The sequence below is a fragment of the Neoarthrinium moseri genome, assembly GCF_022829205.1.
Source record: "Neoarthrinium moseri strain CBS 164.80 chromosome Unknown scaffold23_Wmoseri_CBS_16480, whole genome shotgun sequence".
Lineage (NCBI taxonomy): Eukaryota > Fungi > Ascomycota > Sordariomycetes > Amphisphaeriales > Apiosporaceae > Neoarthrinium > Neoarthrinium moseri.
The window spans coordinates 435,124-457,706 of record NW_026055137.1 but is presented as its reverse complement, the minus strand read 5'-3'; the positions used below and the strand labels follow the sequence as shown (position 1 = coordinate 457,706).

Sequence of the window (22,583 nt, the reverse complement as noted above, 5' to 3'; positions counted from 1 at the left end):
TTCGATATAAGTGGATACGAAAACCAACAAAATTCAGCCACTAAGGCTCTTTAGAACCACATCAGCGAGTGTTCTGCGGAGGTTCTAAATATCAGGCGAAGAGTTTGCGAAACAGCAGTCATTGATCACAATCTCTTGTCTTTGACCTGGCCGTTCCCTTGAATTGGAGGCAAACCTGTGTCTCGGTTTGGCAAAGAGAGTCTAGCAGCGGCGTCTCTGAGGGTTTCGGCTCTGAAGAATCGCGACCCGATCATGGGTGTGTATCAAACTACACATTCACACCCTAACGAACACGATTTTCTTCTCTGGATTTCCGGCTTAGAGAGAAACATCACTGGTACGATCCATTCATCCTTCATGGAGACCCTCCCGTCAATACCGGATCTCGTCAAATACAGACAAGATTTTTCGAGCTTTTGCCGATTTCAGAGCCAGGAGATAAAGACATGATGTCTTCGTTGCCTTCCATTTCCCATTTCCATTTCTGCGACGCGATAAATTTCGATCACGATTTTTGGACGTTCCTCTTTTCATTTTGCGGTCATCGACGAACGCTACCCAACAGTATAGACACACCTGGCAATGATTGGTGGTACTGACCAGCGTCTCTTCACGACCAAAGAAGTACCGTCTCCAAGCCCTGGCAGCTTACTGGCATCTTTCAGTTTTCTGGGTCTCGGCGGCAGGCATTGATAAACATCGGTGGCAGAAAACCCAACTTCGGAAAGGGCAAAGGCAAGTACTTTGATTGATCCTGGGTTGGCGCCTAGCATAGATAGAGAGAACAGCGAATAGACTATTTCATGAAGTTCCAGTTGTGTCTAAAATGTACCAAAGGTACCCGCCTCAATATTGTGGTATAGATTGTCAACTACTCGCGAACGATGTGATCTCACGAGGTGCGTTGTAACTCTCGGAAGCCGACGGACCACTCTGAACTCACGATAACATTGTTTGACGATGGTGCTTCACCGCTTACAAATCGAGGTGCGGGTGTTCCACCCCAACAGAGATTCAGAAGCAGCAATAGTAGACCCATCCCCGGTATAGTGCAATAGAAATGGCTAGCAGCAGCTAATTATGCTCTCATTATTCATTACTTCATCACGCTATTCGCTATGCTTCCTTCGGCTGAAAAGAACCTCATGAACTGATTAACTCCCTCCCGAAACGTCATGCAATAATGGACGTTGATCTGATGAATCGTACAAAGTGAAGGCGGACGGACCTCATTCCGGGTCCTCGTCCTCCGGTAAGGCAGGCAGCGGTTTCCTCGAGCTGCCGACGTGCGACATGGGTGGTCTCGCCGCGCCGCGGTGTGATTGCGAGGCTCCCGGGTCGCCAGCGTATGCCGCTGTGGTGGTGGTGGTGGTGGTGGTGGCAGCGCTGAGAGATTCGCCATCGTCGGCTTCTGTCGAGGGTGTTTGCCTGCTTTCTGAGGCGTGGATGTTATTAAATGTTGTAAGAGGGTGGGTCTCATCGTCGGCGGTGGCGGGTGTGCTTTCTCTATAGCTGTTCGCCGAATCGTTTGCCGAATCGCTTGGCCGTGAGAAGTAGTCGTCTTCCCTGGGCGCAGATGAGAGGTCGGGTGGTTCGGAGTCGTAACCGGCGTCGAGACTTGCCGGGGTCGGAGGCTGGTAGCACTCCAGGCCGGTGGTCTCGGAGACGGCGCGGGACGGCGACGGACGCCGGTTCTCTGGGAGTGACAGGTGTCTCTGTGGTCTTGGCTCTGGCGTTGGGCTGTGCCCCGTCCGTGAGCGAGGAGGCGTGGGATTGGCGTCTCTATCCACGGACAGCCCCCTTTCTGGTGTGATGCCATTCCTGTCCTCAATTGACTCCCGGAGTGGCGTCGAGTCCCTCTGAGCCCGTCTGCTTACGGCCTTGGGCGTGGATGGGTATGCTGGGCTGGCAAGGCGGCTGGTTGAGCCGAGGAATTGGCTCGGGTAGTACAGCTCCAGCCCTGCACTGGCCAGTCCCCGGGAGAACACCACAAGTACAAGGCATCCCAGGGTGAGGATGCTCTGGATGATGGCCATGCGCTTCTGGAAAACGACCTCGTCGGCTAAGAGACTCAATCGAGTCGACAGGGCGACGATTTCCCGCTCGGACTGCTCGCGCTGTGACTCCAGAGCAATGACCGTGCTCTGCCAGATCTGGTCGTATTGCGTGCGCACCTCGCGGAGCTCCGACAGCACCGTCTTGTTGAGCGTATCGAGAAACGAGTCGACCTTGGAGACCTGGCGGCGCTCGAGTTTGGCCAGAGCCTCCTGGAGGAACTTCGATTGTGACTCGATATACTGCATCGAGAGCGTCGTGTTGGATTCGAGACTTTGCAAACGCTTAGTGAGTTGTTTGAAGAAAGAGTCCTGCACGGTGGGAGAGGCCGCGGTGGACGAGGACGTCACTGTCGATGTCTTGTTTCGTGACGATGAGGCGCCCGAGACTTTAGGGTGGGATGATTTGGAAGAGGGTGGCTTCAGGGAGGTGGATGCTCCAGACTTGTTCTTCACGACGTGCGTGTTCGAAGGCTCGGCCGAGACAGTAGTAGATTTGCTGGCTGGCGTTTGCGTGGTGTTGGAGGGTGTCGGAGATGCGGATGCCGGGCTGCCAACATCTGTTGGCGTAGTAGTTATGGCAGATGCTGAAGAGTTCTCTCGAGATGAGGCAGACGCCACAGCAGGTGAATCTGTTGTAGAAGTCTCTGGGGAGTGCGAAGTGGGAGACGCGATAGTCTGGCCTGTTTGTTCAGCCGTTGCCACCGGCTGTGGTCTGGCTGGAGCCGCATTGCGCTCCTTATCTTCTCCAGAATGTGTCTGCGACGGCCGATCCGGTGTCTCGTCGAGCCCGCACGTGGCATCTGGCTGGAAGCGATGCTGAAAGTACGATTTATCCCATACGGGAATCACGGCGCTCTGATGTATTGTGACACTGTGGTTTTCGGGTTGAGTCTGTTCAGGGGTCTGGGGTTCCTCCACCACGACTTCGACCTCAGGATCTAAGGTCTCTTCAGGCGACTCGAGGGACTTTGTGGTTTCCCCCTCCGCTTCAAAGTCTCCCTCAAGATCGCTAGGATCCGCCTCTTTCCACGAATCGAGCATTCTTGTCCCATGAACCCGTATGAGGGACAGAGGGCAGTAGTACTCCTTGCCATAGTGACTCAGAATCTCGACTCGCAAATACCTTGCCCAAATCTGGGGGTTCTCAATAAGGAACGGCTGTATGTCTCTAGAGTTTCGGGCTTGATACTCGCCCAGAATATTCCACTTGTCCAGCTTGACGGGATATCGATCGCTGACACTCACACGAAACTGGCGGACCATGCTGGAGAAGAACTCGAAATTCGCCAACACGACCGTATCCACCAGAATATCGTCGCTGAGCTCAACAATGAAGAACTTGTTCTCGGTGCCGCATTCCATCAGCATGTAGGAGTCCTTGTTCTCCACGAGGATGGCCTTGGAGTTCTTAGCCCCGTGGCTTGTCTTGAGAACGGTGGCGCCAGCATCGAAGGAGGAATATGAGAATCTTTCTTTGCACGTCTTCCCGGCATCCTTGCTGCGGTGAACGTGCGGCAGTCCCTCCTCGCGCGACACCTTTTCGATTGCGTCTTCCCTCTCCTTCTCCTTCTGCGACGGCTTGGTGGCAGATGTTATCTCGGATATCTTCTCGGCCGAGTAGGCGTCAAAGTCGAGAGATATCTCGCCGTCATCGCCAAAGCTGCCGTAATCTTCGCCCGGTGCCTCGCCGCGGTCTTCGTGCGATTTGCGCGGCCGGTTCTCTAGGTTCTCCTGGCCGGACTTCTCCAGTTGCTTCTTTTTCCACTCCTCAAAAGACATAAAGGCGCCGGTACTGAGGTCGTTGCCATCGCTGTCCAGCTCATGCTCCTCCTCGTCTGCGACGGTGGCAGCAGCAGTCGACTCGGCGGGACTCGAGGCGGTCTGGGAGACGGTGACGCTGGACTCGGAGCTCGGGGCGACCGATGACGGTGCCGAGGTCAGACATTGCTGGGGCAAGGTGTGTGTTATGTAGTTGACGGTGCGCGATTCGCAGGTCGGCTGGACCGTCGGCGTGGTGGCCGTCGTCTTTGTCGCATCGCCGCCGGCCGTGGACGGGCTTGCATCGGCCTGTCCTCTGACGATATCCACTAAAGCCAACAGCTGGATCAGTGGGTAAATCTCCTGTCCGCCCCTCAGGAGCCACATGTTGGTATAGACTGTTGCGTAGGGTCCATGTGGGAGCGCATACGGAGGGTTGGAGGCTGGCGGCTGGAATAGCACGGCTGCTCCAGGAAGAAAAGTGCCGTGGTCTTTTTTTTCCCCCTTCTCTTGCAAAACTTGTTCGCTGTCCCAACCGGAATTCTACAGCATCTGACGTAAAGGCGCAGTTGCCAGCTTGGGTTTACGGGGAGGCGTTTTGGTGGGACCTACTGCGACTTGGCGGCCGGGGCGGGTGCCAAGGTCTGTGCAACGCCTGCTAAAGTCTTCTCTGTAGTAGGTTAGTGCTCAGTCTGGAACATCCTAGCGGGCGCCGGCGCTGGCAGTGAGCAAAGACAGTAGAGATCTCGGCGGGCAACTTTTTTGCTTTTCTTATTTTCCGCCGTTAGCGTCTCAGGTATTAGCTGGAAATACAGTGAGGTACGCTATCACTTGTTACTAGTCCTAGCTTGGCTTTCATGCTGACATGTGCTCTCTACACATTTTGCATGCGCTTGGAGATGGGCGAGATGCGGATCATCAGGGTCCTTGACCATTCTCCTATTGAGTCGTGGCAGGGTTCAGCAACGAAACTAAACAAGGTTTCGCATAGTCTTCATTAAACTGAGTCTGATTACATGGAGCACTGTAATAAGGCCTGCGTATGGCATGATAGTGAAGGATAAGTCCCATATAACCTAAAACATGAGTTGCTTTCATGATACTAATGTGAGAAAAACACGCTACTTGCTAGGAAACGCTTGCATACGGGGCGGCGCTCCATAGTCAACGGCGAAATGGAAGCCGTTGTTCTTGAATACTGCGAGACCTGTCACTGGCCCCAAGCAGAACATTGTGCCTAATCTAGTCAATTTGCTGCCTTGGTAATCTTCTTTAAAACGCACAAGTTTGCTGCGGCATGTGTTTCTGCCGTCCAGAGATTGGGCATAGATAATTTAGAGTCTGCATGTACTTATTGACAAACTCTTCATACATTGCACAAACAACCACATTAGCCCTACAGATACAACACATCACAATGGCGGGAGCCTATGAGAATCTGGGGCATATCTTCCCGGTATCCCTATCCCTCAACCTCACGGGGAGCAACTCTTCGTAGACGTGGCCTAGCCACTGGCACAGCAATGGCCGTGTGTTGGCTGGGTCTATAATCTCTTCGATCCCAAAGGCGTTGGCTGTTCGGACTGGATTCATCAGTCTCCTGTAATCCTGCTCCAGATCATCGTAAAGCGCTTTCATCTGGAGCTTTGCGGCCTCCTCTCCTCCTCTTTGGAAGCCTTCTTGATATGCGCGCTTCAGCTCGGCGCTGTGTCCAACTTCGATGCCTCCATCCAGGGGCAACGAGCCCCAATCACCACTGGGCCAGGCTACCCGCACCCGTGGATCTCGGCAGTCCATCATGGCGGCTCCTGCGACGCCATAGACTTTTCGAAGGATGACGTTGAACACAGGCATCGTCGTGCTATAGTATGCCGTCACCAGCGATACTCCATGTCGCATAGTCGCTGTTCTTTCGGCTACGGTCCCGATAGCGTACCCGGGGATATCCACAAACTGGACAACTGGCAAATTGAAGACATCGCAGAACTTGAGATGCTTTGTGATCTTCTGCGAACCCGCTGCATCCAGTGCTCCTGCATTGACCTCGCAGTTGTTTGCGACGATGCCCACAGGCCGGCCTCCCAGTCGGGCTAGGCCAACGATTGCTGTAGTGCCCCATAGGCCCCCTATCTCGAAGAAGGAAGACTCGTCAACTATCGTGTTGATGATCTTCCGCGGGGAATACATGCGCTCCCGTTTCCTCGGTATCGCCGTGCGTAGAGACTCATCTCTCCGCGAAACTGGGTCTGCAGTAGGCAGAACTGGCGGCAAGGATGTGCCGCTGTTCGGCAGATATGAAAGAACGGTCTTCAACTGTCTGAAGGCATCCTGCTCGTTGGCTGCATAGTTGTCAATGGTTCCATTCCTCACATGCATATCAGGACCTCCTAGGTCTTGCAAGCTAAGACCTTCCTCGAATGTTGCTCCAGCTACGACTTTCGGCCCGGCATTGAATAGAGAACCGATATCGCCAGCCATTACAGAGAAATGGCAGGAAACGACTCGTGCTGCTCCAAGTCCGATCGCCGGCCCTAGCACTGCACCCAAGTTGGGAATTCCAGCATTCAGCTGTGCAACCACCACGTCGAATGAGTTGAGTGGTGGCACATAAGAGTAGCCCGTATTTCGAATTGTGGTTACTGAGCCTCCGCCTGATGACCCGTCGACCAGCTTCACTATGGGTAGTCGCAGGTGCAAACAAAGCTTCTCTATGTAAATCTGTAAAATGATTAGCATAACAGTAGCAGAATAGCATGGATCTGCTTACGGTCTTCTCCCACAACGCACCATCCGCGTGACCAGCGCGCAGTGAGTAGTCATCAGCTGTAAAGCAGACCTTTCGACGCCCCACGAGGGCGAGACCTTGGACATTATTGCTTGGTGTGAACGACGCTGGTTCCTCTTCGATCCTGCCCTTGCTCTTACTATCCGTGTTTGTCGGAGCGACAGGCCTCCAGTCAACAGTGCCGCTGATACTGCCAATCTCTTGCACACTCCCCTTATCGAACATCTGCTCCACACGCTCCCGCACCCACAGCTTGCCAGCCTGCTTCTGGCGTGCATACCCGGATCGTGATGGGTCAGGGGTAGCGGCCATAGTCTTCAGGTTACGGACCTGGGACAATATGTCGCTGTAATCCGCAGGCGGGCCATCTGTAACAGACCTCTTCCGGCGCCGCCTGGATGTAACTGCCTTCTCATCTTTTGCTGAGTTCTGGTGGGATATGTGAGATGAGATCTGTCCGACACGCTCTCTAGCTCGGGTTGCAGACGTCTTGTTCGAATCCTCGTCGTTTGCCATCACGCGCCAACAATATAAGCCCTTTTACGTGATTTATTCGACTGGGTGACATTCGAAGGAACTAATAAGTGCTCAATCAGAATTTCCAAAGTATTTCACAGGTGCTGGGTAGCGGACAACCAAGCCTGATGGCCAGGGATGCTTTAGGTTGGAGGCGGGAGTTGCGGGGCCCCGCAAACTCAGGTGGGACCGGGACAGATGCCGAGGTCAACTTACATCACTGGTAGAGATCCCATACTGTTGTGCAACCCACAACCACTTCGATTATACTTGAGTCAAGCCGGTCGCAGCTATTCGCTCCCTGACAATCAGCCATATTTGTTTAGATACCATTCTGATAAGACGTCGATCGAAGTCTCAAAGCGTGTCAGCAAAGACGCGCCTCAGACTTAGAGGATTATCACAATGTCATCGATTCAAGGTCGGCCAACGCCACGGCCAATCAATCGACTCCTGGTCACCAATCGGGGTGAAATAGCAGTTCGAATTGTCTCGGCAGCCCGCGAGCTGGACATAGAGACTTTCACGCTGTACAGCTCCTTAGATGATGGACATACTTTGAATTCGAACCATCGTATTCAGCTTTCTTCGCCATCATCATACTTAGATATATCCGAGCTGGTACGCATTGCCAAGGAACAACAAGTTGACGCCGTCCATCCTGGGTATGGGTTCCTGAGTGAAAGTGCGGAGTTTGCGCGACGAATGTGGGAGGAAGCTGGCGTGCAAGTTGTAGGACCTGGGTGGGACATTCTGGAGAAGACCGGAGACAAACTCGCTGCAAAACGGCTTGCAACAGGCAATGGCGTACCAGTTCTCGAGGCCACATACGGCCCTGTAGATGCGGATGGCGCCAGGTCATTCATGGAGAAGTTGGGAGGCAAGCCTGTTATGCTGAAAGCTGTCGATGGTGGGTAAGTCGAGAACGCATTTCCGAGTTTGTTCCTAGAGTGGTGGTTAACAAATACAGCGGCGGTCGTGGAATACGCATAGTGCACAACCTTCAAGACCTCCCCAGGCTCGCAAGACTTGCTATGGCTGAATCGCCTTCTAAGCAGGTTTTCGTGGAGCGAGCGGCGGTGGATGGCTTCAGGCACGTAGAGGTGCAGATACTAGGCGACGGTACAGGTGCCGTGCGGCATCTCTGGGAGCGCGAATGCAGTGTTCAACGGCGTTATCAGAAAATTGTCGAGATCGCCCCCAGTACCATCACAGACCGGGCCCTCGTTGCGCGCATTATAGATGCAGCCCTTCGCATGGCACAGAGTGTACGGTACTTCTCGTTGGGCACGTTCGAGTTCCTTGCGAACCCAATGACAGGGGAATATTTCTTCCTGGAAATCAACCCACGGCTCCAGGTCGAGCACACAATCACTGAAGCCATCTCCAATACGGATATCGTGCAGACACAACTTCGGATTGCCCAAGGAACTCTTCTCGCCGACCCAAAGCTTGGGTTGTACGAGAAGACATCATCAGCAGATACGCCTGTGCCAAATATTCATGCTATTCAACTTCGTCTTACTGCGGAAAATGTGGATTCAAGCTGGTCTCTCAGCGTCGGGAAGATATCTGGGTTTCACTTCCCGTCGGGCAATGGAATCCGTGTTGACACGTCCCTGGTTGGCGGGCATCCAACGATCATCACCAGCGATTTCGACTCTCTCATAGCAAAGATCATCATATACTCGCCGAGCTGGGATGGAGCCGTTAAGAAGGCACGGCGTGCTTTGGCTGATACTCGCGTCTCGGGAGTGAAGACAAACCTTGACGTCCTTCGCGCTATCACAGCTAGTTCAGCCTTTGCCAAAGGAGAGTGTGATACAGGCTGGCTTGAGTCGGAGATGTCAGCACTAGTGAAGATGGGAAAAGAGATCACCCGATCACTCGAAAGCGCGAGCTTTCTCAATACTGTAGTTTCTTCGGAAGAAGGGGGGCAAGCAACTCAGGGTCTGTCTTCATCTGCAGTACTTTTCCGCAAAGGCGATGGATGGAAAATCGACCTCACACCCATCAATTCAGAGCAAGCCGGCTCTGAACCTATCACTAATCACCTCAAGCTCGATCGTGTCCTCCGGAACGAGTTTCCATCCCTCCTCTCTGCAGAAATTTCGTACAGCTCCCCAGCTGCGCCATCTCCCCTATCCTATAAGCTCGATCTCACAGCCACTCAAGCTTCATCCTCTTCAATCACTTCCGGTAGTCGTCACCGCAAGGGTAATCCCTCAGATCCTCGGCACGTGGTAATCCCATTCCCGGGCCGTCTGGTCGAGATTCTCGTGGATGAGGGAGATGAAGTCCGTAAGGGTGATGTAATCGCCGTCGTCCAACAGATGAAAATGGAGCTTGACATTCGTAGTCCTAGCAATGGGAAGATCATATGGGTCACCGAGGCAGAGGACGGGGAAGATGTTGCTGAAGGGATGCTGGTTGTCGAGCTGGATGTGGAGTCCCCCAAGAATGGGGAGAAAGCAGTGGAAAGATCAAGGCTGTAGACAAATGTGGATAGTCAATACGACGCATGCAATAGTATTCAGAATGTTTCAAGTATTAAATAACTAGAAAGTATTGACATTTTCCGGGAGAGTTCTGTATGCCTCATTGAGTTGAATACAATTGCATTGTGAGATAGATAGACATTGCAACAGCGTATCTGGTCCAGGAGACTTTCAATCCTGCCTTCTTTCCGGATTAATAACTACGCGGTAGCTTTAGGACCTTTTCACTGATGAAATTCATGATCATCTCCCTGCTCACCGGCGCGATCCTTGGCACCAAGCATTCTCTCAGCCATCTCTCTACATCGTACTCCATTGCGTACCCCATCCCACCATGCGTCATAACGGCTCGCTCGCAGGCCGTAAAAGCGGCCTCTGCCGCGAGATACTTTGCACTGTTGGCGGCAACCCCAACGGCATCTTGCCGTATGGATTTGTCGGTCTTGCTACTGTCGTACAGTCGGGCGGCATGATATGTGGCCAGCTTGGCAGCCTCGAGCTTCATATATGCATCGGCAAGGGGATGGGCGATGCCTTGGTTCATCCCGATCGGCCGCTGGAACACCACACGCTCGCGTGCGTACTCGGCCGCCTTCGTCAGTGCTGCATAGCCCAGGCCGAGGGCTTCGCCAGCCAGTAGACAGCGCTCGGCGTTCATACCGTGGAGGATGATCTTGAACCCCTGGTTCTCCGCTCCGATCAGAGACTCCGGCGGGATTATATAGTTGTCAAAGAACACCTCGTTCGCGTCCACGGCACGGCCGCCCATCTTCTTGATCTTACGCATATCTAGGCCCGGCGCCTCCTTGTCGATGTCAATACAAAACATTGACAACCCTTCACTAGGCTTCTTGACCTCCTCCAATGGTGTCGTTCTGGCCAGCAAAATCATCTTTCTCGCCACTTGGGCACAGGTGATCCAGATCTTTTGGCCGGTAACGCTGTAGCTTCCGTCATCTTGCTTCTTCGCTATCGTTTTCAAACGTAGTGTGTCGAGCCCCGTGTTGGGCTCTGTGACGCCGAAGCACGTCCGCCACTTGCCGGAGATGATGTTGGGTATTGTGCTCTCCAGCTGGTCCTTGTTTCCAAACCTAGCCAGCGGCTGTGTGGCATACACGTTGGCGTGAATGGACTGGGCACCTGCCATGCCAGCTCCTGACTCTGTAATTGTCTGCATCATCATGGTGGCCTCGGAGATGCCGAGGCCAGAGCCTCCTAGCTCCTCCGGCAGGGCGATGCCCAGCCATCCGTCTTTCGCCAATGCAGCGTGGAACTCTTTGGGGTCCTGTTCCAGTTGATCCTTTTCCTGCCAATATGTGTTTGGAAACTGAGCACACACAGTCGATACGGCCTCACGGACTGTCAACTGGTTCTCGGTAAAACCAGTAGTCTCCATTATACGACGGGCGGCCGTGGTGGAGAAGTTGCTATGGCGCGTCAAACATGACCTCCGCCATGTTCCAGCGGTCGCTGGGTTGCGCTGTGGCAGACAACGTGCCAGTACGCGAGACATTGTCACTGCTCCTTCACTCGATTGGTTGCACAAGGCTTTCAAAGATCGAAATTTCTCTTTTACCCAAGTGACGAAGCCATCCGGAGCGATCTGGCGATACTGGTGAGGGCTGTGGGCCTCGGCTTGCCTCCCGGCTTCTGGGGAATACAGCGGGGATAGCTGGGGCTGGGTCTGCTATAGCCGCGTGGAGCTGTGGGGTTTTAGCGTAAATGACCTGCTAGGTAATATAGCGGAAGCTCTCCTGGTAAATCCCAGCCGGGTCCAATTCTAGTGAAAGTCCATAGTGGAATAAAAGCAAGAAACCCGATTTCGGAGGCGCGATAATCTCCTTACAGTCTAAAAACCGGAATGCCGGGTAAGCTCGTACCGTGAAAAGGCGGACGTTGGGATCTTGCCTCAGGTCGGATCTGTGGGATCTTCAACCCCACACTACGAAGGGGTGCGGGATGACCTCCGCTAGCCAAGCTCCAAGCGTCGTGGGGTTAGGACCTCGGCTTCTTGCTCTGGGTGTAAGACGAGTGTTTCTGGCGAAGTTCCCGTTGCCCAGAGTGGCTCTGTCTATACTTACTCCGCCAAGCAGGTATGAGTCGAGCTTAACAAACGTTCGAGAAAACATCACTTCACAAGGGCACATTCGGCATGGCGTTTCGGTTTTTGAGATCTCGTGCAGCCGTTAAGTGTCAGTGTTGGTACTCCTCAACGAATCCTGCTGCATATCATTCAAGGCCACTCAGCTTTGCGAACGCGTATATTCCCCATGGTGAGCCGCAGATCAGTCGGAGCCACTATGGAAGAAGGCATCTGGCGACAGCAGCCGGCGCAACCCAAGCGGAAGAGGATGAGCTTCCATTGAAAGGGATCACCGTCGTCAGCCTTGAACAAGCAATAGCAGCTCCGTTCTGCACAAGGCAACTAGCAGATCTAGGAGCTCGAGTTATCAAAGTCGAGCGTCCAGGGGTGGGCGATTTTGCGCGAGATTACGATACAAGACTCAACGGACTTTCGTCTCACTTCGTCTGGACGAATCGCTCGAAAGAGAGTCTGGCTCTTGATTTGAAAACTCCCAGAGACTTGGCTGCCTTGAGAAAACTCCTGGGCAAAGCAGATGTCCTTGTTCAGAACCTTGCCCCCGGCGCTACGGATCGCCTGGGCATCTCATACGAGAAGCTTCGAAATGAATTCCCTTCGCTTGTCGTGTGTGATATTTCAGGTTATGGAGATAGTGGTCCGTATCGAGACAAGAAGGCATATGACCTGTTGGTTCAGAGCGAGGCTGGAATGCTGTCGGTTACAGGGACTGAAAGCGAGCCCGCCAAGGTCGGAATATCTATTGCCGATATCGCCTCTGCAATGTACGCCTACACGAATATCCTCAGTGCATTGATGAAGCGGAACAAGACAGGAAAGGGGTCCCGTATAGATGTTTCCATGCTGGAGAGTATGGCGGAGTGGATGACATTTCCATTATACTACACCTACCAAGGTCAGCCCGGTCCAAAGCCAGTAGGCGCTTCTCATGCGGCTATCTTTCCATATGGACCTTTCCAGACAGGAGGAGGAGGGTCAGTAATGCTTGGTATTCAGAATGAAAGGGAATGGGCACGCTTGTGTTCGGAGGTTTTGGACGATCCAACTCTGGCGACCGACGTACGGTTCGCGAGCAACCTCAAACGCGTTGAAAACCGCGATATACTCAGAAAAATCATGCTTGATGTCTTTTCAAGGTTGTCTGCAGAAGAGGTTATCGCTCGGTTGGACTCTGCAAAGATTGCGAATGCCAAAGTCAACGACATGGCTGGAGTATGGGACCATCCACAACTCAAGGCTCGGAACAGGTGGACCGAAATTCAGACACCTAATGGCCCAGTACCAGCGCTCCTCCCCCCTGGCACGACTAGTGCCTCTCAAGTCAGGATGGCTGAGGTCCCAAGGATTGGGCAGCATACCAAATCCATACTTCAAGAATTAGGTCTAGATGAATAGAGCCAATCCCCAGCTTGCAAGGTGAGTTGCCACCGTCACCGAATATCAGACTAGCGGTCCTAAATCAAATCCCTAGTAGTGCCAATCCGTAGCAGTGCGGCTTCAGCATCCGCCCATGCAGGGATTATAGAACTCTCCAGTTTTACCCCGCGCAATGTTATCCAGTCTACCCCACGGGGAGTAAGTTGTTGGGCCTATGTCTGCGTGTAAGCCTAGGCTGGACTTGTCGAGCCTGTATCTTGGTAATGACGGAAGTGCTGGATGTATTCACCACTGCCCAAGGCAAGTTTCGCCGGGCTAAAACTACCTCATGAAATCTGCGACCCCCCAACTACCCCATGATGATATGACATGTATGATCAAGCGATTCAGCAACATTTGTACAGTTGAAGTATACTCACCATCGATATCACGGTTCTGGAGGTATTGTTTCTACTGAAATATCATAATTCAGTTGTCATAGCCATGGATCCGGAAAAAGGCAGCGCAGAAGATGCCACCGACCTCAATAAAGCACAAGGGAGTCACGTCGAGAACTTGCATTCCCATGCCAACTTGGACTCACACATTGACAGTATACTTGACCGAAAGTTTGACCTACACATAATCCCTTGGTTATTTGGCATCTGGTAAGTGGCTTCAGCTCTTATCAATACCGCCGATCTCTGCCAACACGTCTTACAGGCTCTTTGCTTTCATCGATCGGAGCAATATTGGCAATGCGAGGATTGACGGCCTTGCCGAGGAGCTGGGAATTGCCCAGGGCACGGGGTACAACCTCGCATTGCTTGTCTTCTATATTCCATACATTCTAGTTGATGTCCCAGTAAGTATAAGTATGGCAGTGTCCTTCGTTCCAAGACTGGGCGGTGCTAATTCTTGTGTAGAGTAACTGGATTGTCAAGCATATCAAAGCGGGCATATATCTACCCGCCCTGATCACCGCATGGGGAATTGTGTCGACATTTCTGGGGTTCACCAAGTCCCTCGCCGGCCTGATCGTCGCAAGACTCTTTCTTGGCGCTTTCGAAGGAGGGCTCTTGGGAGGCATTGTGGTCTACCTCGCTATGTTCTACCGCCGTCATCAGATGCTTCGTCGCATTGGATACTTCTACTGTGCTGCACCATTATCGGGGGCATTCGGTGGTCTTCTTGCGACCGGGCTCGCTCAGATCAGATACGGGAACTACAATAGATGGCCATGGATATTCTTCAGTAAGTGAAACAGCAGACTTGGTGGGCTTCTCTTTGACCAGAGACATAGTCGAGGGTATCATCACAACACTATTCGGAATCTTGTGCTTCTTCACAATGCCAAACACGCCTGGCGACTCCAAGTTTCTGACCGAAGAAGAACGCAAGCGAGCTTTAGCGCGGATGAGGCTTGATAGTCACGGCGCAACTGATTCAGACGACGTAAACGAGGAGCACTTTGACTGGCATTGGGTCAAGATGGCATTCAAAGCGCCACAAACTTGGTTCTGCTGTTTTATATGGTTCTTCCTCCTGATTCCACTCTATGTAAGATAATTATCTTCATGCTTTGAAGAACACCACGTACTAAATGGACGCAGAGTTACTCGCTATTTCTACCCACCATTATCAGCGGGCTCGGGTACCAATCGACAACCGCACAGCTTTTCACAGTGCCGCCGAACATGGCCGCATTCTTTTTCGTCCTTGGAACATCATTCCTGTCCGATAAAATCAGGGCTCGGGGTCCCGTTATGGCAGTAGGCTGTATCGTGGCCATTGCCGGATACATCATGTTACTCGCAACGAAACAAAACTCTGTTCGATACGGAGGCACTTTCCTTGTAGCAGTAGGAGTGTTCCCTGGCTCAGCTATGATCATGGTTAGTGATGTGCTTCATGCCCATGGAAGCATCAGAATGTTAACACTTGCAAGGGCTGGATGTCAAACAATCTGGCACCTCATTACGTCAGGGCCACAGGAGTGGGCTTTCTCATTGCTTTTGCCAATTGCGCAGCATTTCCAGCAACATTTATTTACCTCTCAAAAGATGCGTAAGTACCCCAATCACAACTGCCATCGTTGTATTTCGAGACTAAGGTTGCTCCTAGCCCTGACTACACTGTTGGGCACTCGGTATGTCTAGGCTCCCTAGTCCTATGCTTCACCACTGTATGTGCCCAAATGGCATATTGCCACTGGGAAAACAGAAAGAGAAGCCAAGGCCAACGCAATGACAGGCTTGGTCAGTGGAATCTTCACCACTTAGGTCATCGGCACCCGGAGTTTAGGTATACGTTATAAACCGGAGACTCAGAGTGTCAATAAGGTCAATCACACATCGGGTACATTAAATTGAAACCGTTATTGTCATTAAATTCGTGCCTTCTCCATCAAGGGAGAGAACTACACATTATATTACGTTGATAAATCGATTTTGAGATTGACTCTCGGGATCTCTGTGCTGTTGGCCGGCATGGTGTAGGTAAAGTTCCAGAATTCAAACCCGCTGCCAGGGATGTCAGTAACATTCGGCTATTGCGTCAAGGTGACTCACTGTATAATGTCGCAAGTACCGCCGTAAAGTCCACAGAAGCTGATTTCTGGGACTGGATCCACTGATCCAGAAACTTCAATCTTGACTCCTTCAATATCATCAAGGCTGGCCATATCTCTCTTGCCACCACGGGGATTTGGCTTCACCATTAAAGAGAACACACTTGATGAGTTACCCCGGGGGTAGCTCAAGCTTAACGTGTTAGCTGCAACATCCACGTCCAGAGCGGTTTGTTTCTGATAGAGAAACATATATCCAACTGAGCCATCGCAGCGAAGCCACTGCACCGCGGCAGGTGTCCACTGCGACGAATCTAGACGCGGTCCTCCAACCCCAGCTTCATTGAATGACTCGGCACCGATGGTGAGGTTGTCCGAGAGCCACGTGGTGATGTTTCGCGGGAAGTAGTCGGCTGGCGGCGAAAAAGCAGATGTCTTGAAAGTGTGTTCTCCTGGGAATGTCAATAGCTTGGATACAGCCTCTTTGGGGACGAGCGAGTCGTGGAACGGTGACAGGATGGCGATGAGTGGCGCGTACTCAAAATCATCAGCGTGTGTCATCGCCCACGGACGCGAGGCAACTGGTGCGTGCTTCTTTCCGACTAGCGACCAGATTTGAAGCGAGAAGATGGCCATGTATTGATTCATGTCGTAGCCGTACGCTCTATCCCATGGTGGCGCCAGGTTCTTCATGTTGGCGTTGTACATTTCTCCGGCTGTCTCCCAGATCTGCTGAATCATACGTTTTCCGTTCTGACCCATTACAGAGTCTTCTGGCATGTATTTCGCCCAGAGAGTTAACGCGTAGAGGGACACCCCGAGATATGTGGGGCTGTTGAACTCGGAGAGAGTGTTGTTGAGGTTGAACAGGTCGAGGATCTCGGTGGCGTACAACTCACCCGCCGCCGTCATGTTCGACTCATTCAGCTTACGCCCAGTCCACCCAGATGCTACGGCACGCATCAAGGAAGGATTGCTGTAGGAGGGCACCAGGTTGTCGTCATCAACACCACCAACGCGATAACTGTCTCCAATGGTGTTGTTGTACATGCTCTCCAGGATCAACTCCTTGACCTCCTCTGGGAGTATATCCTGGAATTCTTCGTAGATAACCATGAATGTCGTGCCGATGAAACCCCTCCAATTGGGATCCCAGGAGTTGTAGATCTAGGTACTTTTAGCTTGGCTGCAGAGCTACGAAAACGTCTGTAACTCACCACAGGTGCGTACGCAGGGCTGCCGACAGTGGGCTGTTCGGGGTATACGGTGTAGTCACCGAACCATTGAGCACTGACGTTCTTCTCCTGGCCCCCAATGATGTTGGTAATGATCTTGACAGCCTCCTCAAGGTCGTTGCCCTTATTACGTTGCAGCAAGCCAGATGCATACCATGCCGACGAACGGGTTTCGTGGCCTCCGGCGGCAAGGGGGTAGTAGAAGTTCTGGAGGTAGCCAGCCACAGGATCGTATATCTGGTCTAGAAAGTTCATTGACTCATCAAACATGCCCTTGGCATGCCCGGTCAGCTTGACGGCGGTCGTGCCACCGATTGCCGAGGCGGCCACCACCAAGGCGAGGTTAATACGTTCCGTGTACCGCATTATGATTATACGAGGTTATATTAGATCGTGAAGGAGCACATGGCACATCGCCGTAAAGGGCCCCCAACCCCATGTTTATATGGGAGGAGAACCTTGCACGTGCCATGCATGCATGTCATATCATAACCCTGAAAAGTTAATCGGTTGACAGAACTATCGCGAACTAGCAATACCGGGGTTGGCCGATCGTCGCTTTGATGGCACCCAAGATGGGCTGGATTACTGATTGCGGGAATAGCGCTATAGTCAATTGAGGGGGGAACCAAAGAACCATCGCCTGCAGACGGTGTGAATAATGGACCCCGGTCTTCCGGGCCGGATCGGCCCAAATGCCGGTAGACTGAGTCGGTCGCCCTATTGGAGCGAATTGACGTCGGTGAAAGATCCGATCCGTATCTTTCGCCTGTAGTTCTGCAGCCTCGCTACTAAAAGGTGGAGGCTGACGTTGTTATCTTAGAAATCTCGAGTAATACCAGTAGGCATGAGATACTGGTCGTCTGGTCGTATACTAAGGGTGAAGGATGACATGGTTGAAAATGCCAAGCTGCAAGGATCGCCAACGGCCAATCACGTAGAATCAAAGTTTCTGGTATGTATCAGCCGCTAAAAGTGGTGATTGCTCAAGGCTTGGCATTGGCAGGCTCCTTCCTTGACAATGCGCGGGTGTCTTATACTCTCAACAGCGATGCGACTACCGCCACGCCATAGGATTCCCATGGGCATTCAACTATGATTGACTCAGTCAAGTGTTTCTAGCGATATACGAGAATACGAATTGTGCATCCGCGATTAGAAATGCGACACTTAGCATATGGCCCATGTGTACCTCACGGCAAACGCAAACACTGGCCATAGGGTAATTGCTGTGGGTTGAAAATGACATCACTATCCTATAAAATCCGAACAGCACCTGTGGAAGTTTCCATCATATCCATTTGCAAACCCTTGCAGTCAAAACAGTAGATCGATACTGGAACTCAAATTATCATACTAATAATGCCAATAATAATTGGGGGAGAGGGGTCAAACCATTGCATACGGGTGAAAATGAGTATTAAGGCGGGCGAGGTGTAGTAATATAATAACAGTACATACGTGCCCTAATGTGAAAATGATGGTGACATTCGCTTGAGGAGTTGGTGAATGTGGAACGATATTGGTTGCTCCCTCAGATCCCCTTAACCGCCTGGCCGGCGTGTTATCGCCCTTTTCACCAATTTGCAGGGGATTCATTGCCCATCGCCTGGTCAGCAATGGCCAAGTGGTGAATACTGCTCCGTGCCCGGGTCGAGGGGATAGATCAGATTCATGAAAAGGCCTGTCAGGCATGTTAGAATTTACGAGACTCGGTGGTTGCGGTAATTGCAGCAACGACCAGGTTGGTCATGTAAGTTGGCAAAAGAAATTCAACGTGGGAGCACTGCTGAACCAATTCATCATAGGACTTTAAGATATGGTCGAATTCGAGGGGTGAGTTCTAAAGGCTCATGAAGATGATTCTGAGACCTTTTATAAGGAAATCCCTTCCAGGGAACCCTGGGGCGCTTTTTCTCCCTCCCCCCCCCTCCCTTCTTACTCTTTACCCTATCCAAACCTTTTCCTTCTAAAATCATTCTATGGGCAATCTACAGCCGGTCCCTACCTTTCTGTTTGGGTACTACCGTTTCCAGGTTTCTGTATGTTGTGTGATCCTATTATTACTACTTAAAACGAGGGGTGTAAAGTGAATCTTCAAGTGTTTACCCTGGCAATTCACGTTAAATGTTGGGCGTCTTATCCATCTCATTCGCTCTGAGTTTTCTCTGTTTATCACTTTGCATTCTCACCCCACACCATCCACAACTTAATTCCACCCTTCGACTCGGTCTTACCAAAGTAAGGGGACTGCATTGAACATGGCTCCGAGACCAATCAGGTTCCGCTTCCTGGTTGATAAGTTGCCCAAGGCTGGCCTCATTCCCCATGACCTTTCGAAGAGGGTTGCGGTCACATCTCCCCAGATGGACCAATGGATCAGTCGAAACTTCAAGTTCAACCACGAAATTCCCTATAAGGAGATAGCCCAGCGTCTCATCCAACCGTTCTGGGAAGGCAAATGGCTTGGTAAGAAAACGCAATACTATCCAGCTCGCAGGACCCTAACTTGGACGACAGTCAAACCCATGCCCGAAGGCATGAAGCCTGGCAAACTGCGGACGATTTCCTGATGGAGGTGCAAGGCTGCAACAAATGGTCAGCGACGCTCCCCTTTCCGATCTTCAAGCAGCTCTTCTGTCGTCTCCTCGGAGCGCAGCAGCGCTGGAACAACAACAAGCGCGAGCCCTACAACCGCGACGAGCACTCGTGGCTCGCGTTTGTCGTTCGCCTGTTCCGCCAGCATGCCGACACTTACCCCGAGAACGACGACACCGACCAGGACCTGGAGTCCTACTTTCTCAACGACATCGAGTGGCTGACCGACCGTCACGTCCCCACGATCACGGCCGAGTGACAGGCCGAACCCGATGCCGAGAAGCTGTGCGCTGCTCGCGAAGCCGTCAAGAAGCACGCTGCGATGCTCGAGTCGGTCAGGAGTGGCAAGATTGACATGTCCTCGGTCTTGCTGTCGTTAGACGAGCTTGTCGCTCTCAAGCTCAACATGTATTCATTGAAGCCTGCCTTGCACAGAGTTGAGAAGACGGTCTCCCGGAACGTCGCTGACGATCAGGACGATGTGGACATGGGTCAGGATTACGCGGTGGGAAAGATGAAGATGCGCATCATGTGAGGTCGTAAGAAGAGAATGCTAACCACGAAATGATGCGGCCGGGATCCCCTTGGGATACACATGCAACTGTCAGCTGGTACACCAGGAGCTTATCGATGACAGAGGCGCTCGTTCTCGCAATGGAAATCGGTCCTTGCGTGCACGCTCAATGAATACCAAGATCTGGAGGATTCCATGTGTGTTTATCTTCTTGCTTCAAGTTGCTATATGCGACCAGTGATGGGGTATTATTATGAGAGTGATATAGACATAAAAGCAGCATGCTGACTGATGCTGAATAACCATGAACTCCTATCCAATGCTGTGCAAGGAACCGTCTATATACGATGCGAGAATGTCATGTACACACTGACCACCGCCGTTCTATCATGGTTGGGGCGGCGCGTCTACGCTTTGTTCGCCTCCTGGGCCGCTGTCCTGGCTGTCCTGGGTAGGCCCGCCCTCAGGGTTGGTATTCCGCCGTCCCCTCTTGCGCCCGAAGAAATCACCCAGGGTATTACTGAGACTCCTAGCTCGGCCCCTCAAGCTTCTGTTCCCGTCCACGATATCATCTGCTGGTTCAGGCGCTGGCTCAGTATCCGCGGGTCTGAGCAATGCTTCCGACTCGGGTCCATCCTCATCGTCGCTTTGCGGGACAAAGAGGCTGGAGCGGATGCCACTTCGCAGGCGGCGAATGGATTTCCTCCTAGGTAGCGGGCCTTCCTGGCCTCGCAGTAGGGCATCGCCTACAACTGCGCTAACCGTGGAGGAGAGGGGTGATGGTGAGAAAATGGTACTCGTGAGATGGTGGCTATGCGGCCTTGAGGACGAGAAAGAGGCACGCGGGGTCCTTGGGCGATCATTGGGTGATGCCGGCACATTGATTAGTGGCGGGACGCCGGTGTCGATAGGTAAAGGATCTGTTTGTGCAGTGGTTGTTGAGTGGATCGTAACAACACTATCGTCAGAGAACGTCGGCGGGAGACCTGGATGCGAAAGTGCATTTTCCCAGGGGTTGCTGAGGATCGGCGAAGCCTCAGCTGGCGATCCTCTGGATACGATTGAAGTCCTCGAGGCCGGAGGATCTCCACGTCTCAGTGACGGAACGCCCGAGTGACGTTGAACAGGCGGGGGCCGCACAGCGAAGCTGACCCGGGAGGATCGCCGGGAGGCGCTGGGAGAGTCTGCAGGCTGCTGATCCTGGGCGGGCTTCCTTCCTTCGGCGCCACTAGCCTCTTGATCTCGGAGCCCGATTGTTTCCTCCACACCTTCATCATCTGAGAGGCCGTCTTCGTCGTCATGCCGCGGCCGGCCGCTAGTGACGAGGAAGACTCCGAAGAACGTCAACAAACACCCACCCACAAACTTCAAGGCCTGCTCGGCACTTGTCCTTTCAAAGTCTCTATACAGAATCGCACTCCCAATGATCACAGACAATGTAAACATAACAAATTGAATCGGTATAACCTGAGTTGAGTCGAAGCGCTGCAGGGCTTTGTTCACGTAGCGGACCTGCATCACAGCGGTGCCCAGAAGAATGGCAATGAGCACATAGGTGACGGGAGTTGTAAAAGCCCTCCAGAGAGTTGACGAAAGCATGGACGACACGCCCTTGGTGGACAATACGGTGTAAGCACCTGCGAACTATTAGCGACTTTTTCTCACCTGGTAAGCCATTGGGAACGTACCAAACAAACCAACAAGACCAAGGTCAATGAGGATGGTCCGGTTGCCATATTTGGGGCTCGCCCACATCAGAGCCACAATGAGAGTAAGGGACACAGCCATGTAAATCTCGAATTCCATGGTCGAAATAGCATCCCACACATCGTGAGGGTCGAGCTTGGTCTCTTCTTGCTTCGCACTCAGCACAACAACGACAGCCCCAGCGATGGCGATAACAACGCCCCAGAAGTCCCGTTTTCGGAAAACCTCGCCGAAGAATATTGGCGCGATGACGCAGTTCGATATCAGGGCCACGACGCCAAGAGGCGAGACGATGGAAGCGGGCGCAAAACCGTACGCCAGGAAATTTCCCATCTCTCCTATGGTCATGAGGACTTGTCCCAGCCACCAAGAAGGCGACTTGAGGTATGTCGACGTCACCTTGCTCTCCGCAACAGTATCCGATGTGCCGGAGTCTTCAGACCGGAAGGAGTGCGCAAGCGGATGGGTCTCTGGCAGCTCGCCATCCTCGGGATAGTCGTCGGATTGGGCCGGTGTCGAGGCGTTGTCAGTCGTCCCATAGCCGTTACCAGCGCCGTTACGAGCTCTTCTCAGGGCCTCCTTGGCTCGTTCCTTCGCCTCCACCCTGCGCCTGTGTAATTGCAAGTGCGAATACCGCTGGACATTTAGCGCGAGAGCGATGAGTATGTTTCCCACGATGGCGGTGATAATGCCAATAAGGGAGCTCCATTCCCCGAGCTTGGAATCGTTGCCTTTCCCGTCGCCAACGCCGAACGTCCACTGCCCCGGGCTGAGGGTTTCAAAGTCCGGGATGACCGGCATTTCCGGCGCCGATAAGCTCGGTTATACGGGTGCGCAGGCCAAGGGAGGGAGATGTCGCTCGGATATCTCGTGTCGACAGCGTTGCGAT

At 52.6% G+C, this 22,583-nt stretch overlaps 10 protein-coding genes across 10 annotated transcripts; 5 read left to right on the top strand and 5 right to left on the bottom strand.

Moving 5' to 3' along the window:
• Window positions 1–1,229: 1,229 nt before the first annotated feature.
• JN550_006626 (uncharacterized protein) lies at window positions 1,230–4,202 on the bottom strand (the record flags this gene model as incomplete). Its single annotated transcript, XM_049318386.1, has 1 exon — window positions 1,230–4,202. The coding sequence occupies one exon, from the start codon at window positions 4,200–4,202 to the stop codon at window positions 1,230–1,232; it is 2,973 nt and encodes a 990-aa protein (XP_049171514.1).
• Window positions 4,203–5,243: 1,041 nt separating this feature from the next.
• JN550_006625 (uncharacterized protein) lies at window positions 5,244–7,116 on the bottom strand (the record flags this gene model as incomplete). The annotated part of the gene is made up of 2 exons (XM_049318385.1): window positions 5,244–6,533; window positions 6,583–7,116. The coding sequence occupies 2 exons, from the start codon at window positions 7,114–7,116 to the stop codon at window positions 5,244–5,246; spliced, it is 1,824 nt and encodes a 607-aa protein (XP_049171513.1).
• Window positions 7,117–7,521: 405 nt separating this feature from the next.
• JN550_006624 (uncharacterized protein) lies at window positions 7,522–9,611 on the top strand (the record flags this gene model as incomplete). The annotated part of the gene is made up of 2 exons (XM_049318383.1): window positions 7,522–8,030; window positions 8,087–9,611. 2 exons carry the CDS (start codon window positions 7,522–7,524, stop codon window positions 9,609–9,611), a joined length of 2,034 nt encoding a protein of 677 aa, XP_049171512.1.
• Window positions 9,612–9,807: 196 nt separating this feature from the next.
• On the bottom strand, window positions 9,808–11,127 carry JN550_006623 (uncharacterized protein; the record flags this gene model as incomplete). The annotated part of the gene is made up of 1 exon (XM_049318382.1): window positions 9,808–11,127. One exon carries the CDS (start codon window positions 11,125–11,127, stop codon window positions 9,808–9,810), a length of 1,320 nt encoding a protein of 439 aa, XP_049171511.1.
• Window positions 11,128–11,766: 639 nt separating this feature from the next.
• Window positions 11,767–13,110, top strand: JN550_006622 (uncharacterized protein; the record flags this gene model as incomplete). Its single annotated transcript, XM_049318381.1, has 1 exon — window positions 11,767–13,110. The coding sequence occupies one exon, from the start codon at window positions 11,767–11,769 to the stop codon at window positions 13,108–13,110; it is 1,344 nt and encodes a 447-aa protein (XP_049171510.1).
• Window positions 13,111–13,575: 465 nt separating this feature from the next.
• JN550_006621 (uncharacterized protein) lies at window positions 13,576–15,142 on the top strand (the record flags this gene model as incomplete). Its single annotated transcript, XM_049318380.1, has 6 exons — window positions 13,576–13,739; window positions 13,795–13,936; window positions 13,998–14,325; window positions 14,375–14,631; window positions 14,685–14,966; window positions 15,020–15,142. 6 exons carry the CDS (start codon window positions 13,576–13,578, stop codon window positions 15,140–15,142), a joined length of 1,296 nt encoding a protein of 431 aa, XP_049171509.1.
• A 360-nt stretch (window positions 15,143–15,502) lies between these two features.
• Window positions 15,503–17,241, bottom strand: JN550_006620 (uncharacterized protein; the record flags this gene model as incomplete). Its single annotated transcript, XM_049318379.1, has 3 exons — window positions 15,503–15,593; window positions 15,642–16,807; window positions 16,858–17,241. The coding sequence occupies 3 exons, from the start codon at window positions 17,239–17,241 to the stop codon at window positions 15,503–15,505; spliced, it is 1,641 nt and encodes a 546-aa protein (XP_049171508.1).
• Window positions 17,242–19,136: 1,895 nt separating this feature from the next.
• On the top strand, window positions 19,137–19,732 carry JN550_006619 (uncharacterized protein; the record flags this gene model as incomplete). The annotated part of the gene is made up of 2 exons (XM_049318378.1): window positions 19,137–19,321; window positions 19,396–19,732. 2 exons carry the CDS (start codon window positions 19,137–19,139, stop codon window positions 19,730–19,732), a joined length of 522 nt encoding a protein of 173 aa, XP_049171507.1.
• Window positions 19,733–19,795: 63 nt separating this feature from the next.
• JN550_006618 (uncharacterized protein) lies at window positions 19,796–20,008 on the top strand (the record flags this gene model as incomplete). Its single annotated transcript, XM_049318377.1, has 1 exon — window positions 19,796–20,008. The coding sequence occupies one exon, from the start codon at window positions 19,796–19,798 to the stop codon at window positions 20,006–20,008; it is 213 nt and encodes a 70-aa protein (XP_049171506.1).
• A 366-nt stretch (window positions 20,009–20,374) lies between these two features.
• Window positions 20,375–22,495, bottom strand: JN550_006617 (uncharacterized protein; the record flags this gene model as incomplete). Its single annotated transcript, XM_049318376.1, has 2 exons — window positions 20,375–21,624; window positions 21,676–22,495. The coding sequence occupies 2 exons, from the start codon at window positions 22,493–22,495 to the stop codon at window positions 20,375–20,377; spliced, it is 2,070 nt and encodes a 689-aa protein (XP_049171505.1).
• Window positions 22,496–22,583: the final 88 nt, after the last annotated feature.